At 40.1% G+C, this 17,147-nt stretch overlaps 1 protein-coding gene across 1 annotated transcript; it reads left to right on the plus strand.

The window, feature by feature from the left end:
• The first annotated feature begins 1,138 nt into the window (after positions 1-1,138).
• si:ch211-129c21.1 (uncharacterized protein LOC563087 homolog) lies at positions 1,139-15,088 on the plus strand. The gene is made up of 15 exons (XM_056236819.1): positions 1,139-1,245; positions 4,564-4,914; positions 5,070-5,215; positions 5,330-5,392; positions 5,517-5,615; positions 5,948-6,047; positions 8,723-8,824; positions 9,296-9,447; positions 9,546-9,718; positions 9,790-9,949; positions 10,242-10,464; positions 10,667-10,782; positions 11,031-11,194; positions 14,173-14,225; positions 14,300-15,088. The coding sequence occupies exons 2-15, from the start codon at positions 4,803-4,805 to the stop codon at positions 15,016-15,018; spliced, it is 2,382 nt and encodes a 793-aa protein (XP_056092794.1). The 5' UTR covers positions 1,139-1,245; positions 4,564-4,802; the 3' UTR covers positions 15,019-15,088.
• Positions 15,089-17,147: the final 2,059 nt, after the last annotated feature.

Below are 17,147 nucleotides of genomic sequence, written 5' to 3' on the forward strand. Positions count from 1 at the left end.
AAGATGCAACTTGATGTTACAGCATTTTTTTTTTTTAAACCAGCAAGATTCTCCTATGATAGATGGATGGCCAGTTCCCACTTTTGGCAGTGTATATGAATAATGCACTAGTGGTTTATGTGCAACTGCAATCAAAACCCATACATACGCAAAATGGCTTTTTGAATAGGTGTCCACTGCAGTGACCTCTATGCGTAAAAGGGTTCATTTAGCGTCCCATTCGTTGACAACCATAAACATTCAACGCGCTCAGTCTCAGTCAGCTTGCTGACGAATCTGAAATCTCGGTCAAATGCAGGCTATATTTGCTGTGTTTGTAGGCTATATGATTCAAATGGTTATTCGTGTATGTAAATAAACATGAGGCTACTTTAACGAAAAGAATGAGTTGTAGCTGTTGTGGAATAAACTAATAAAGTATAGTACCAGTTTCAGCAATCGTTCTCTCCCTCAAAGTTTATGACACGCCCAACTCGGAAACTCGGGTAACATTTTCTCCGAGTTCCCAGAGATTAATGCTGCGTTCCAGGCAGGTTTTTGAGCACGTAAATCACGACTTCAAACCACGACTCACGACTTTGTAGCATTCCAGGCCAGTCATGCCAAACTACCTGAGCGCAATATACATACTTATTGTTTCAGACACATAACATTGTAATACATAATCTTGTGTGTATTATATCATTATTTTTATATTATTATTAATTTGACTGCAACTTTATATTGTCCTAAAGTGTATTCTCACTGTGTACCGCCTGCAGAAACACTGCATCCGTAGGGGCTGCCATTGTTGTTTTGTATGGTTTTGCGGGCTATGTGACGTCAGAACTCGTAACTGGGAGTACATCGATCTAGTACGAGTTCACGGGTGGGAAGTCACGGGTTTGACTGCCGTTCCAGTGCACTTTCACGGGTATAAGGTTGGAAAAACACGGATTACAGGTTGCCTGGAACGCGGCATTACTTGACAAGTTCATGTCATATTTTCTTAAAAGGAAATTCGTAGTTATGATCATTCCGATTGCACGCAAAGGCAGCATAAGTACACGGCTCATCATCCATACTAGAATATCTGATAATTTCATTTCACAATCATCAGGCAGCTGACAGACAGACTGGTGATTCATGAGCAGGATGTGACGGTCTCTCTTTTAGGTGTTGGGTCACACACACAGTCAGACTCAGTCGGAGTGTACACATGAGCGACAATTATTCAGCCATTCAAGAGCATTTCTGACATCTCTGGTGAGTTGATTTATGTTGTAATAATATTTGTTTAGGCTAATTAGTAGAACTAAAGACTTAAATGCATAATTAGGCCCTAGTCTTTCGCTTCTTGGTTTAGTGAATCCATGTGTACTATACTTTAACATTGACATCAATTTACTTAGACTATATATTATTGATCAAGAAAAAGGAAGGAAAACAGGGTCACACTTTAGATTAGGGTCCAATTCTCACTATTAACGAACTAACTGACTTTTGTCTCTCAATAAACTCCTTATTACTGCTTATTAATATTTAGTAAGGTAGTGTATTGGGTTGGATTAAGGGATGTAGAATATGGTCATGCAGAATTAGGCATTAATATGTGCTTTATAAGTACTAATAAACAGCCAGTATCCTAGTAATATCCATGCTAATAAGTGAGAGTTGGAACATGGCTCCTTATTTATACATATTTATAAGTATTTGGACCCTTAAATCACACATAAAAAGTGTAAATAGCATTGTATTAGTTACTAGTATCAAACTAGGTGGCATTAATTTTAAAGAACGATAACACAACACACATCTAAAGCGTTTTAAATAATAAGACAAAATATGTTGTTCATACTGATGATGAAATTGTGGATGTAAAACGCATAGTCAATGTGATGAAATTCACCTTTGCTTAATCTGATAGTGAGAACTTTAGAAGAACTGACTTAATACATGAACAAAAATCACTAGTTGATTAAATGTCATTTTAAAAATAAGCATTTTTTCTTCCTATTTTGTGATCTAATGCGATGAAATACACATTTTAGTGTGACTCTTAAAAATAAAGGTTCCAAAAGGGTTTTTTCCCCAGCAATGCCATAGATTCGAAGAACCATTTCTGGTTCCCCAAAGAACCTTTCAGTGAACAGTTACAAAAAAGAGAACTGAAGAAAGAGTGTGAAGAACATTTTATTAATCTAAAAAACCTTTTCCACTATAAAGAACCTTTTGTGGAATGGAAAGGTTCCATGGATGTTAAAGGTTCTTCATGGAACCATAATTGCAGATAAAGACCCTTTATTTTTCAGTGTAAACACATCACACATAAAACACAGGTAAACTCAACAGCGCAACAGCGTCTCAAGTCCTGCTCTGACTTGCCTGAACGCTAGAAGGGAATGTTCCTTTTTTTTACGCCCATCTGTTTTCCCAGGTCTTACACCTACTCAACTGCGTTTTTAGTTTAAGTAATTTTTTTTTTTTAGTGTCTTTGTGAATAGTCGTGCCACAATAGCATTTTGTTGTTGTTGTTGTTGTTCTACAAAGAGCTTTAACCTTTAGCTGATGATAAATGCCACCTCCAGCATTCACAATTATTAAGCATATTTGTTTTAATGAATTGTACGAACAAAGGCCAAACTGGGTGTGTTTTTCCAACGTAAAAGTGTTTCGCAATGTGAGTGACACATTGAGTGTCATTGGAAGGCTGCAGGTTAATAAATCACAAAGCTTTTCAGTTCAACCTAAACCATTTGAATACTCAGGAACCATGATCCTATACATTCAATTACATTCAATTTATACCTGAAGCTGGAATTACCAGTTGCTAAATGTACGAAATGACAGTATGACACAAGAGATATTAAAAAAAAGATTTTCTAGCTCTGATCTTTGCAATTCCCTTGACGAGTCATCAGGGTCTTTAGATGAGCTATGATATCACTTCCTGTTTCATGTTTTTTGCATGGACTAGGCAATTTTTCTTTTACATTAATTGGTTAAAGAATAAATAAAATTTTATTTCTAATAACATGCCCTGAATTACTATTTCAAACAATTTAAAAAAAGTATTATTATTTTACAGTTAATGCTACAGACTTATATTTTAGTTTGATAGCAATATTTAAATAATTGTACAAGTTGCATTTTAATGTATTTTGAATAAAATAAAATAAATGCAATAATTTATTTTATAACCTTTAAAAAATAGAATTTATTTATTTATGATATTTTATATTTAATGCTACAGACTGAAAATTTTTATTTTATAAAAAAATTTATAAAACTTTTATTATTCTTATTTAAAGGTTGTCTTTGTTTTTTGAAGGCAGCATAGATGTATCCTTCACTGCCTTTGATATCCCACAATCCCGTGCGTTCCAATCCGTGACAGTTGAGCTAAAAAAAATATAAATATGGCGTCTGACAGTCGCTGTGTCTGGTCAGTTTGTGTGTAAATGTACGTTTTTGACCAACGGTTTCCATTTCTGATGTCATTTGAGTGAAACATTACTATTGTAGTAATTAAATATTTGCTTAGTTTTCTCCAAAGCCCGCTCTATTTTGCTGTTGATCATTAAACCATTAACTTACACTCCCTCAGAACCCTATCAGTTTTGTGAGGTACCTTCATGCGCAAACGCTGCCTACAAAGTCACTGCCTGATAAGGCAGCGAGGCAACAAGTCAGCTGCCTAAACTACCAGCCCTGTGAGCATGTGAACAGGTGGGAGAGGTTCGTCCGATAATTTCTTACTCAGCAATAATTGGATTTGATGAACACTCTTTAAAGGCATGAGTAACAGCAAGCCTGTGACTCTGCAGTGAACTGAATAATTCATTTGATTAATCCTCTAGGCCTGTGCTTGACTAACCAGAATAACTGTTTTTAATTAGGCGAAGTAGAAAATCATGCTCACTTATTTTTTTGCAAAAGCAAGCACTCACATTCTCTTCATTAGCTCTTATCATGCCTGACATTTATTTTCAGGTTGTTATCTCTTGATCTTGAACTTTTGGATGTTGCTCAATCGAACACGCAAGACAAGAGCATCTCGTTTGAATGTAAACATTTCAAACATGATGGCTGTTGTGAATTATCCCACGCAGCGTCACGCGAACATGCAACAGTGTTTATGCGAGTTTTCAGCCTCAGGCATCAACAATTTCAGGTATCCATCTCGTACCTTAATCCGCACATGTCTCAGCCTGCCTCCTTGCTCACATCCAGCCCGAACTGAGTGGGAAAACGACCCGTGTTTCTTGTTTTCAACCACAAATGATTGCTGTGATCTGTCAGCGCACTGTTTTGGTGCAACAACAATGAGTCACCGTTGAATTCCTGGTGTATTGCGAGGAATGTTTAGGTGAAGCAGCTTTGAGTCGAGGTGTTTACTAAGGGATGAGTTTAAGTGGAGGATTTTGTTTTCTATTGTCACCCTCCAGTTGAAATCTATACTGGTTCAGTGCACTTCTTGCAGGAACAGGCCTTCAAGTGAATCTTCGTGTTTGGGAAGTGGGATCAAATGTACGTGTGTGTTTTGAAATAGATCTCAGTGTAACGTGTGTTTTTTTTCTACAGATGTAGACGGGACAGTGGACAAGGTTTATTTCCACTCCTTCAGCATCCAGCATCATGGACTACCACTTTTGGCCACAAAAACTCTCAAATGATAAACGTATATGCTGGATACGGACGCCTACCTATGGCCCAATCTACTATGGAAAAACATGAGTTAAAAGCTGATTGTTAAATATGCTAAATATTGAAGTAATCATTTTGTAGTTTTTTTTTTGTTTATTTAAGTGAAAAACAAAGCCATGTATTATCCTCAGTTGTTCTTCATCGTTCTGCATGGCATCTTTCTGACATGTGCCTACACTGGATGGAGCAATCTGGATAGCACCCCCCGAAAAACCATTCAATATGAAGGTAAGAGTCTTCTTTCTTGAGTTTACAATTGAGTACGAGTAAGGACCTCCTTGAGTTTAACTCGATTTGGACCATGTTCGTGTTTGGCTATAGTGCTTCATTGACAAATAGAAAACTCATTGTTATTCTACATGCATTTATGTTTTTGCCCTTAGATAACCATGTGATCATGTTTAAAGAGGACGGTATCTGGAATTACTCCACAATGCTGATTAGGGAGGATCTGGGTTTGCTGGTGTTGGGGGCGAGAGAGGCCATCTACGCCCTTGACATAAAAGATATCTCCGTTGCCAAGTCTAAGGTGCCGGTTTGATATCCTTTCCTTTATCTCTTGGCAACAATAAGACAGAATTCTTCGCCCTGTTTCAAAACAGCACATCTGTATAGTCGGTATTGATTTCTCTCCACCCATCAGGTGCTTTGGAAGGTTACAGAAGAGAAACAAAAGGAGTGCACCACCAAAGGAAAAAATCCTGACGTGAGTAAAGATCTCTGTAACTGCCACACATTCTCACAAAGACACATAAACACATCAGCATAAATACTTTGAACAAGGGAGGTTGTTTTTCTATATGATATCAAAAATCGGATTACCTTTTCAGATCGACTGTCATAATTATGTACGGATGCTGCATCAAATGAACAACGGCATGATGTACGTGTGCGGAACAAACGCCTTTAGCCCAACCTGCGATTACATAGTAAGTGACATAACCAGAAAAACGATATATTTTCATGTTTTTAAAAAATATTTTAATATTTACACATTTTTATATAATTATTTTTAATAATTTAAATAAAAAATTCTTATTTTTATTCTGAACAAATATTTATTAAATTATAAGGACAAACAAAATGAAATAATTGGCTTTTACATTGTCATTGTACTCACTGTTTGCATTTTAGCAATCCATCACTTTCTTCCTGGTATGAGATTAGGAACGTCAGGTGTCGTGTGATCCATCAAGCGCTAGTGTAATAGTGCTAAAAAACAAGATAAAAAACCTTGTGTTCATTGCATTTGTTTGAACAGACATACAGTGACGGGCAGCTGAAGCTGGAGGGAAAGCTGGAAGACGGGAGGGGGAAATGTCCTTTCGATCCGTTCCAGAGATCCTCTTCTGTTATGGTTGGTATGTATGTCGTCCATGCAGGTTTTTTAGCAGTTTAAAGTGTCCTTTTATGCTTTTTCGAATATTACCTTTTATGCATTGTGTAATAAGCTGTTTGTGAAGGTAAAAGGTCAGTAAAGTTTTAAAGATCAAAGTGCACGACAAATGAAGTTATTGTGTCTTAAATTAAATAATCGATTTGAACTGCCGAAAAGAGTCGTCAGCTTTTCAAGTCTCACTTACAGTTACAAACCTACGTAACAATGTAAGAAATTTGCATAATGCCAGCCTATGGTCTTCATTGGCTGCCCGTGAACAACGTCTACTTTGACCCTCAAACATTGTAGTTGTAGCTGAGACTGGAAGAGTTTGGTTTGTGTTGTCGACATTTTGGGAACACATCTTTGCTGCTAAAGCAAATCCACTTGCATGCACTTCTGAAGGATGAGGACTCACGCTAGAACTGATACAGAAAAAACTACGCTGTCTGGTAGTATTATTGTGTATCGAGTGCTGAGGAAGCCTCTAGAGCTGAAATTCAGATATGGGCGTTTCGTTTCCGACACACACTGTAAGTGGTAGACCAATCACAACAGACTGAGCCATCTGACCAATCAGAGCAGAGTAGACCAATCACAGCAGACTGACCATCTGACCAATCAGAGCAGAGTAGACCAATCACAACAGACTGACCATCTGACCGATCAGAGCAGAGTAGACCAATCACAACAGACTGGACCATCTGACCAATCAGAGCAGAGTAGACCAATCACAACAGACTGACCATCTGAACAATCAGAGCAGAGTAGACCAATCACAACAGACTGACCATCTGAACAATCAGAGCAGAGTAGACCAATCACAACAGACTGAGCCATCTGACCAATCAGAGCAGAGTAGACCAATCACAGCAGACTGACCATCTGACCAATCAGAGCAGAGTAGACCAATCACAACAGACTGACCATCTGACCGATCAGAGCAGAGTAGACCAATCACAACAGACTGGGCCATCTGACCAATCAGAGCAGAGTAGACCCATCACAACAGACTGGGCCATCTGACCAATCAGAGCAGAGTAGACCAATCACAGCAGACTGACCATCTGACCAATCAGAGCAGAGTAGATCCATCACAACAGACTGACCATCTGACCAATCAGAGCAGAGTAGACCAATCACAACAGACTGACCATCTGACCAATCAGAGCAGAGTAGACCCATCACAACAGACTGACCATCTGACCAATCAGAGCAGAGTAGACCCATCACAGCAGACTGACCATCTGACCAATCAGAGCAGAGTAGACCCATCACCGCAGACTGACCATCTGACCAATCAGAGCAGAGTAGACCCATCACAACAGACTGGGCCATCTGACCAATCAGAGCAGAGTAGACCCATCACCGCAGACTCGGCCATCTGACCAATCAGAGCAGAGTAGACCAATCACAACAGACTGACCATCTGAACAATCAGAGCAGAGTAGACCCATCACAACAGACTGACCATCTGACCAATCAGAGCAGAGTAGACCAATCACAACAGACTGACCATCTGACCAATCAGAGCAGAGTAGACCAATCACAACAGACTGACCATCTGACCAATCAGAGCAGAGTAGACCAATCACAACACACTGACCATCTGACCAATCAGAGTAGAGTAGACCCATCACAACAGACTGGGCCATCTGACCAATCAGAGCAGAGTAGACCTATCACAACAGACTGGGCCATCTGACCAATCAAAGCAGAGTTGACCCATCACAACAGTATGGGCCATCTGACCAATCAGAGCAGAGTAGACCAATCACAACAGACTGACCATCTGAACAATCAGAGCAGAGTAGACCAATCACAACAGACTGACCATCTGACCAATCAGAGCAGAGTAGACCAATCACAGCAGACTGACCATCTGACCAATCAGACCAGAGTAGACCAATCACAACAGACTGACCATCTGACCAATCAGAGCAGAGTAGACCAATCACAACAGACTGACCATCTGACCAATCAGAGGAGAGTAGACCAATCACAGCAGACTGACCATCTGACCAATCAGACCAGAGTAGACCAATCACAACAGACTGACCATCTGACCAATCAGAGCAGAGTAGACCAATCACAACAGACTGACCATCTGACCAATCAGAGCAGAGTAGACCAATCACAGCAGACTGGGCCATCTGACCAATCAGAGCAGAGTAGACCAATCACAACAGACTGACCATCTGACCAATCAGAGCAGAATAGACCAATCACAACAGACTGGGCCATCTGACCAATCAGAGCAGAGTAGACCAATCACAACAGACTGACCATCTGACCAATCAGAGCAGAGTAGACCAATCACAACAGACTGACCATCTGACCAATCAGAGCAGAGTAGACCAATCACAGCAGACTGGGCCATCTGACCAATCAGAGCAGAGTAGACCAATCACAACAGACTGACCATCTGACCAATCAGAGCAGAGTGGAAGGTTTTAGAGAGACTGAATCTTCAAATTAACCATTTTCAGACTCTTTGAGAAAAGAGGTTGTGTGCAATGTTTATTATGAGAAAATTGTAAACCTTTTGTAGGAGACTTCCAAAACAAAGTTAGGAACCTTTAAAATAGCATAATACGGGCACTTTAAATGCATTGTGGAGGGGAATTTTTTTATATATATTTATTTATTTTTCCATAGATGAAGACCTGTATTCTGCCACGTCCTTTAACTTTCTGGGTTCGGACCCGGTCCTATCCCGCACCTCTCCCAGTACATTGCGCACAGGGTTAAGCTTCAATGGTATGTCAGACGTGATGACAAGACTTCCTCCAGCAAACAAAGATTAATTGTAGATTAATAAAAGGCTTTGTGTAAATAATATTCTAGTATTTATTAATATTTTGAATTAGCTTTTTTGAATTCATATTTTCAGTTCTCATTTTAATTTAAGTTTTAGTAATTTTGTAATGTGCTTTTTGTTGTTTTTTAGTTTTAAAAATATTTCTATATAGCTTTTATTTATTTCTATTTCAGTTTTAGTCATTTTACATCAACTTAAAGTTAGTGTTTTTTAGTAAGTTACTATTAATTTTATAATTGTTAGTAATTTACTGCAAGGAAATTTTAAGTTTTTTTTTTTAAATGTACGATTTATATACAATTTGTAGCTATTTTCAGTTATAGAAAACAACTTTTAATAGTTTTATTTTTAGTTCACAATAACAACTGCTCCTAACATAGTGAAAAATCACATTTCTTTACCCACTCAAGAGCCAAGCTTCGTCTACATGGACGTGGTCCCAGAAAGTGAGGACAGTCCCGAGGGCGACGATGACAAAGTCTACATGTTCTTCAGTGAGAACGCCGTGGAGTACGACTTCTACAACAAGCTTGTGGTGTCGCGTGTCGCCAGAGTCTGCAAGGTAACACTTCACCGGTCCCTTTAACCGGTGCAAACAGGAGGATTTAGCATATTTAGCCCTGATCTTGTAAAGACTTTTGTCATTTTCCTGTTTTACAGGGTGATATGGGTGGTCTAAGGACCCTCCAAAGGAAATGGACCTCCTTCTTGAAGGCTCGTCTGGACTGCACGGTCTCTGAGCCCAGTCTGCCCTACGTCATACAGGACGTCTTCCATGTTCGCCACAAGAAATGGAGGAAAAGTGTATTTTACGCTGTCTTCACCTCTCAATCGTAAGTTTTGTCCTTTTTTTTGCATCTGAATTCACTCATTCGTTCATTGACAGTTGTGTTTGTGTATGCAGGAGCTCAACAGATCAGTCTTCAGCGGTGTGTGCATTTAATGTAACCGATATCAGCGAGGTGTTCTCTCGTGGCAAATTTAAGACGGAGGTGACCGTGGAAATGTCTGATGTGAAGTGGGTCACGTACAACGGAGAGCTTCCTGTCCCCCGACCAGGAGCTGTGAGTGGTCATTAATAGTCTTATATAGTCTTTAAGGGGATGCATGTAATATTGAAGATGTTAAAATAGTTCAAATACTTAAAAACTACCATGTACCAGAATGTTTTACTATGGTGTATACTTTAAGAACCCTATTTATATAACATGGTATTTAAATTCTACTGTAACGAATGTCAAAGAATATATTGATATTATAAAAAAAAACATGATTTGATGAGTATATTTTTTGTAAAATGACAAAAAAAAGTATTTTTTTGCAAGGGTACAACATTTTCATGTGCAATCTTCGCAGTGCATCAACAACGCAGCGAGGAGTTTGGGAATAAAAGGGTCGCTGGACCTCCCTGATAAAACCCTGCAGTTCATCCGAGACCGGCCTCTCATGGACGACGCAGTCCGTCCAATCACAGGCAAGCCCCTGCTGCTCAAGAGAGGCCCGTTGTTGACCCGTCTTGTGGTAGACGTCGCAACTGCATTGGACGGACAGTCCTATCCTGTGATCTTTGTCGGCACAGGTGAGATTCCCTTTAGCCTCTAGGGCGGAGCAGCTCTTAAAGTCAGTTAGAGGGTGTGTGTAAACTGTCATTCAGAGGAATGTTAATTGTTCCTTGGACTGAGCTATTGAATTTTTTGTTGTTGTTGTTGAGTAGTGTTAAAAAGCTGGATGTAGAATTTAGTTTTTGTAGTGAAAGTCAATTGTTTTCTGTTTTCCATCAGAAAACGGTTACGTGCAGAAAGCAGTGAACTATGATGGAGAAATACACATCATTGAAGAAGTTCAATTGTTTCAGAACACTGAGCCGATTGACATCCTACGACTTTACCAGAATCAGGTACGCAATACTGGGGATGGGTATAGATAAGAGTTGCTAATTCAATTATATTCAGATTTGATTTAATTCTGATTCATTCACATATGACACAGTATTAACTTAGGAGTCATTTTCACATAATTCCATTATTTTTGTAATGACTCAGTCTTAATTGCTAATGATTTGAAAGCCAAAGTGGTGAATTATTTAGTTGCATAGTTCATCATGAAAAAAAGCAAGAATCAGCATGAGTTGTCTGTCTGGTCCAGTTGTACGCAGGCTCTGCGTCTGGGGTTGTACAAATGCCCGTCAGCAACTGCAGTCGTTATTCTTCCTGTCTGGACTGTGTGCTGGCCAGAGACCCTTACTGTGCCTGGGACGTCACTGCTCTGCGGTGCTCTAGATTACCCACATCACCTGAGGACGCAAAAGGGTAAGACACTCACACACAAGAACAATGCCATATCAAGGAAGAATTGAGAAAAAAATCCTGCCACTCACCCTCATGTCGTTCCAAAACAAAGACTTTCCTTTTCCGGAGAAACCCCAAAAAAGATTGTTTTGTTTTTCAGCAAATAACTTACAGTTTTAGTTTAATTATTTATTAAAAAATTTAATTTAAAAAAAATGTTAACATTTAATTAAAGGTGCAGTAAGCGATTTCTGAAAAACACTGTTGATATTTGAAATCAACCCAAACAAACACACCCCTCCCTTTATTTTGCACCGCCCCCCAAGAACAGGTGTCTCTTTATCATAGCAAAAGCAAAATAATGCTTTGCGCAAATTAAAGTGAAGATGATGAACAAACGACATGAACATTCAGTACACAAGAGTATACAAGCAAGAGTTCATTGTTAGTTGCCAGCAGCACACCAGCTCCAGACAAACAATGACACTCAAAACTCTCCTGTTACTATAGACCCCTTTTCAGTTACTGTACGTTCACACCGCCGCCGGCGAGAGCGCCCTGCCAGCGACGCCGTGGAAAGATTCGTGGACGCTCTGATGCTCTGACGTAGATCGAATGTTTGGTCTTTTTTTAAACTTTATTTAAAGGGGCCGTAAAGCAAACAAGCATGTCGATCGTTATTTTTGCAGAAAATTGATCGATGGAAAGAACTTAACAATTATAGTGACATGTTTGCTAACGAAATAAACCAATTAAAAGCCATTTGTGTGGTGTGGCTTTTGTGTTCATGGTTAAGTGCTATTCTAATTTGCATTCCCGCTGAAAAACAAGCGTTCTAGCGCGAAAATCTTGCCTATAAATAGTGTTGCGCGCCTTCTTATCAAATTCAAATGATCAACCTCTCCTCTATTTTGCTTGGGAACTAATGTGGTCGGAACCAAAGTTACTTGACTGCGATCTCTGGAATCCTCTCAAACAGAGCACTTCTGCATTCCGATTGGTTGCCGCCAGTTGCCGCCGAACCGCGTCATAGCTCATTACCATAGAGTTGAGCTGATTTCAACTTCTCCTCGCCGCTCTCACAGTCCAAGACGCGCCCTCGCCGGAGCTCGCCGCCGGCTCTCATTGAAAATGAATGACTCCCGGCCACTTTGATGCTCTCGCCGGCGGCGGTGTGAACGCACAGTTAGTAAACATGGTGCAGTTTTTTTGTGGGCGGAGCTTAGGTGGAGGCAGAACGATCCCTCTGGCCGCTTCCCTAACCTTAGTTTGCAAGTTTTGTTGGCTTGTTTTTTAACAATGACTGGAGAAAATACGATTTTATCTTAATGTGCAAGGCCACTCACTGTCCAGGACCGCGATTGTTATTTACAATAGTTAATTTTAACGGACGGAACCAGATTGGCTGACCCGTACACGCTCACTCAATGGATGGACGATCTGACAGGATTAACGTTAACGCTACCTCCGGTTGAGTGGCCTGACTTCTACACCTAACGTTACCTGATAGAGAAACAGAGCGGAAAAAGAAACTGAGGGCATATAAATCTTTAGATGGTACGATCCGCAGTTCTGCCTAGCCAGCGCCAAGAAGACGACAATGTAAAGAGTGACATTACGGTGCAATGTTAATGATGTGAATATTTTCTAGAAATAAAAATTCATTTTTCATTGATTCTTGCACCCAACAACACAACAAGATGACATTTAATAATAATAATAATAATTTAAGCTCCTTATTATGTAGCCGAATCTGTGCTGGTTTGTATTGGCCGCCTCCAGTTGTCCGTTTGTTTTGCCTCCAGCTAGCGCCGTGACGTAACTGTGACATCGGCGCAAAAGGGGTCTATAGCTAACATAACAACAACTGATTGGCTCACTCTCTCTCCTCCCCATCATGAGTGGACACGCCCCCTCCTGCTGAATAGGCTTGTTTTGAGATGAGCAAAATCTGCGCAGAACCGATCACCGGTGATCACCGCGAGATGCATGCTGGTTAGAAATGTGTCCGAGTGCGGTCCGCCTTGCTCTGATGTCATGCTGACATATGTCAAAAAACTCTCGCGACCGCAAGGCGCACGTGTCGGATTCTGCAGCCGCGCGCAGTTGCTCTCCACCGACTGCGCTGATCAAAAGCATGACGGGAAATGACTTGCTGACGACACAGCTTAATGCTCATTGGTTTAAATAACCGTGATGTATTATTCTCTTTTAAAATGTTTGATTTAAAAAATCTGATATCATGTTTTATGTGTATACGTATGTTGTGTGTGAATAAACTCCCTGACAGTGCGATATGGGTTATGTGATGTCATTTTTATTAGAACAATATATATAAAAACACATGTCTGTATTAAAGAAAAAATTATTGATAAACACGTATTTTGGGTGTCTTGTTCATTATATTTATTTTCATATTTCTCAAAGAAGCCTATTGACTCACTCTTTCCTCCTCATCATGAGTGGACACGCCCCCTACTGCTGATTGGCTCACCCCCCCCCCCCCCCCCCCTCCATGAGTGGACACGCCCCCTACTGCTGATTGGCTCACTCTCCTACCTCCTCATCATGAGTGGACACGCCCCCTACTACTGATTGGCTCACTCTTTCCTCCCCCCTTCATGAGTGGACACGCCCCCTACTGCTGATTTGCTCACTCTCTTTCCTCCTCATCATGAGTGGACACGCCCCCTACTGCTGATTGGCTCACTCTCTTTCCTCCTCATCATGAGTGGACACGCCCCCTACTGCTGATTGGCTACAATGTCTTGTGCTGCTCGGTCCGATCTCCTTTCTCAGAAATCACTTAATGCACCTTTAAACAATAAAACTAAATTTCATTAACTTCAGTCAGCTTTTTTGTAGCTGAGGCTGAGTAAATCATTCCTTTAACCACACTTTAAACACTTTAGACAATCAATCTAATATCTACCGGACTATATTTAGGTGTGTATAAACAACCCATACTGACAGTTAACGTCAACCTTTTTGCATTTTAGTAATCTGATACAAAACCTGAAAGACGGGGATGCCACTCGATGCCCAACAACAGGTATGTAGTAACTTTTTTGTTCTGATTCCACATTAAAATCAGGGCTTTATTTAGCATGTTTTCCCCTTCATCAGCTACTGGGGAACCAAAGATCCGCACCCTGGTGCTGGGAAACAACATCAGGTTGCTGTGTCGAGCAGAGTCTAACCTGGCCCAGGTCAACTGGAACTTTGCTGGAAAGCCACTCCCCTACTCAAACAGGAAGTACACTATTTATAGTGATGGCATCCTCATCTACAATGCTTCAGCCAATGACGCTGGACTCTATACCTGCACGTCAGTCGAGCGGGCGAAAGGGAGACAGTACACCCAAACACTTGCCATTTATGACTTGCGTGAACGCTTACCAGTAGATGTGACGGAAAAGATTAAGACTACATTGGGAATACTTACTGAAAGCCACACAACATCATCAGGTTTGCATAAAATCGAAGACCCTCCATCATTTGCTATAAATCAGAGCCGTGAGAGGAAATGGGTTGTAATGCAAGTGGCGCTGGCCGTGATATCCGTTATGATGGCCTGTCTGCTGATCTGGAACTTGTACATGGGCCACATCTCTCCATTTATGTGCTGTGGGAGACAACCAATCAAAAGCCCCAGGAATCTTCCAGAAAAGGAATACATGCACACAGGAAATGACACCGTGGACAGTAAACAGACAATGGTCAGGTTGTGCGTCACAACAAACAGTAATACTGAAGCAACCAGCTTCCACAGGAATAACAGCAATGGGGATACGTCAACAGACAATCATATTTTTAAGTACATTTCGGATGAGTCTGAGATTTAAGATTTTTTTCATATAATTTTTATACTTATTTATTTTTTATTACTAATAAAAAAATACAAATTCATACATTTTAACTATAAAAGTTAAAAGTTGGTCAAAGCCTCATTTAAAAATTTTGATGTGAAAAAACTAAAATTTTCTTAAGAAATATGAAGGTAAAACATCCTACCAATCAGTAGCTGAATGTCAATTCAAGTCAGTATTATTTGGTGCCGTGACCCGGTGTACTCAAGCACACATTTCTTTACAACACTGTCTGTTCTCTCTCCTGTTTCACCTCAATTAATACTATGAATTTGGACACACTACTCATTTCACATACTGCTTTTCACCTATTATTTAGTAGGGAAGTACGCATATTTAGACGCAGAGAGTGACCGCAATAAAAGCGACTACAGTCTGAAAAGTAATGTTTTTATTGAACTGAAGCTGGAGAGCCATTCCAGTCACATGTCATATGCAGGATTGTTAAATACATAGGCTACACAAAGTCAGTCATGAAACGCTGCAAAATCAACCTCCTGTAGCTCTGTGGAGGGAGATATTGAGCAAAAAGGACCAAAGATCAAGTCACATATTAAAAATGAGTGTTTTAGCCTCCAGCCAACCACAACTGTAAACTCGAGATGAAACCAGGAATAAATGCGCAATGCATATTTATATGCCAGTAGTAAAAATAGCACAGGATATAGCCACATCCACCAATAAATTGTAGCACTTGAGGGAAACTCGAAAGCTATTGGTTCACACATGCTTAATATGCATGAAGAATTAAGGCTGTCTTCATTTCAAAGACGTGAAAAGCTTTAAACAGAAAGACAGCAGGCACAAGATGTGTTTGCAAGGAAACATTCCCGGGCATAGAATTTTAAAAAAAATCTGAAACGCTTTGCTGCAGTGTATAAAAGGGGCGTGTCATATGCAAATCATACCATTTACAAAGACATTCAATTCATGATACTTGTGAATCTTAAAGTATAAGTGAATAATTATCCGAAGTAAAAAAAATGTTTAAATTAACTGCAAAAGCGCTGATGTGGAAGAGTTGCAAGATGGATTTTTTTTAGGTAAATAGAAAAGCTGCCATGATTTAGAAAAGAACACTCAGACATGCTTTTTCCCCTCTCAAAAATCACTTTCCCTAAAACAGTAAAGCAATTGTGTATCGTATATATATACAGTCAAGCCCAAAATTATTCATACCCCTGGCAAATTCTGACATAAAGTTACTTTTATTCAACCAGCAAGTTTTTTCTTCATTAGAAATGACACAGGCGTCTCCTAGAAGATAAGACGACGATGTACATGAGGCATCGTTGTGGAAAAACATTATTACTCATCTTTTATTTACATTTGAACAAACAGTGGCATGTCCAAAATTATTCATACCAGTCTTAATAATCAATCGAAAAGCCTTTATTGGCTATTACAGCAATCAAACGCTTGCTATAATTGCTGACCAGCTTTTTGCATGTCTCCACTGGTATTTGTGCCCATTCATCTTTAGCGATGAGCTCCAACTCTTTCAGGTTGGAGGGTCTCCTTGCCATCACCCTGATCTTTAGCTCCCTCCACAGATTCTCAATGGGATTTAAGTCAGGACTCTGGCTGGGCCACTGCAAAACGTTAATGTTTTTGTCTGCTAACCATTTCTTCACCACTTTTGCTGTGTGTTTTGGGTCGTTGTCGTGCTGAAATGTCCACTGGTCCCCAAGGCCAAAGTTTCTCTGCAGACTGCCTGATGTTGTTGTTGAGAATTTTGATGTATTGCTCCTTTTCATGGTGCCATTTACTGTGATTAGGTTCCCTGGTCCACCGGCTGAAATGGCATGTTTGACATGGGGATGGTGTTCTTAGGGTTGAAGGCTTCTCCTTTTGTACGCCAAATGAAGGCTACATCATTGTGGCCAAACAATTCAATTTTTGTTTCATCTGACCATAAAACAGAAGACCAGAAGTCGTCTTCTTTGTCCAGATGAGCCTTATCTGGAGAAGTGGTGTCCTCCTTGGTCTGCGTCCGTTGAACCCAGCGGTGTGCAGTGTCCGTTGAACTGTCTGCCTTGAGATGTTGTCACCAGCAGAGCCCAGATTCATTAGGATGGCCTTGGTGGTGATCCTTGGATTCTTTT

This window comes from Rhinichthys klamathensis, unplaced genomic scaffold, assembly GCF_029890125.1.
Source record: "Rhinichthys klamathensis goyatoka isolate OS25496 unplaced genomic scaffold, OSU_Roscu_1.1 h1tg000467l_1, whole genome shotgun sequence".
Classification (NCBI taxonomy): Eukaryota; Metazoa; Chordata; class Actinopteri; order Cypriniformes; family Leuciscidae; genus Rhinichthys; species Rhinichthys klamathensis.

Excerpts from the sequence above, each read along its gene's own strand:
- si:ch211-129c21.1 (XM_056236819.1), top strand. The coding sequence starts at position 4,803 with ATGTATTATCCTCAGTTGTTCTTCATCGTTCTGCATGGCATCTTTCTG. Across the intron at positions 5,393-5,516 it reads CCAAAGGAAAAAATCCTGAC|ATCGACTGTCATAATTATGT; the intron begins GTGAGTAAAGAT and ends TTACCTTTTCAG. Across the intron at positions 10,783-11,030 it reads TACGACTTTACCAGAATCAG|TTGTACGCAGGCTCTGCGTC; the intron begins GTACGCAATACT and ends TGTCTGGTCCAG.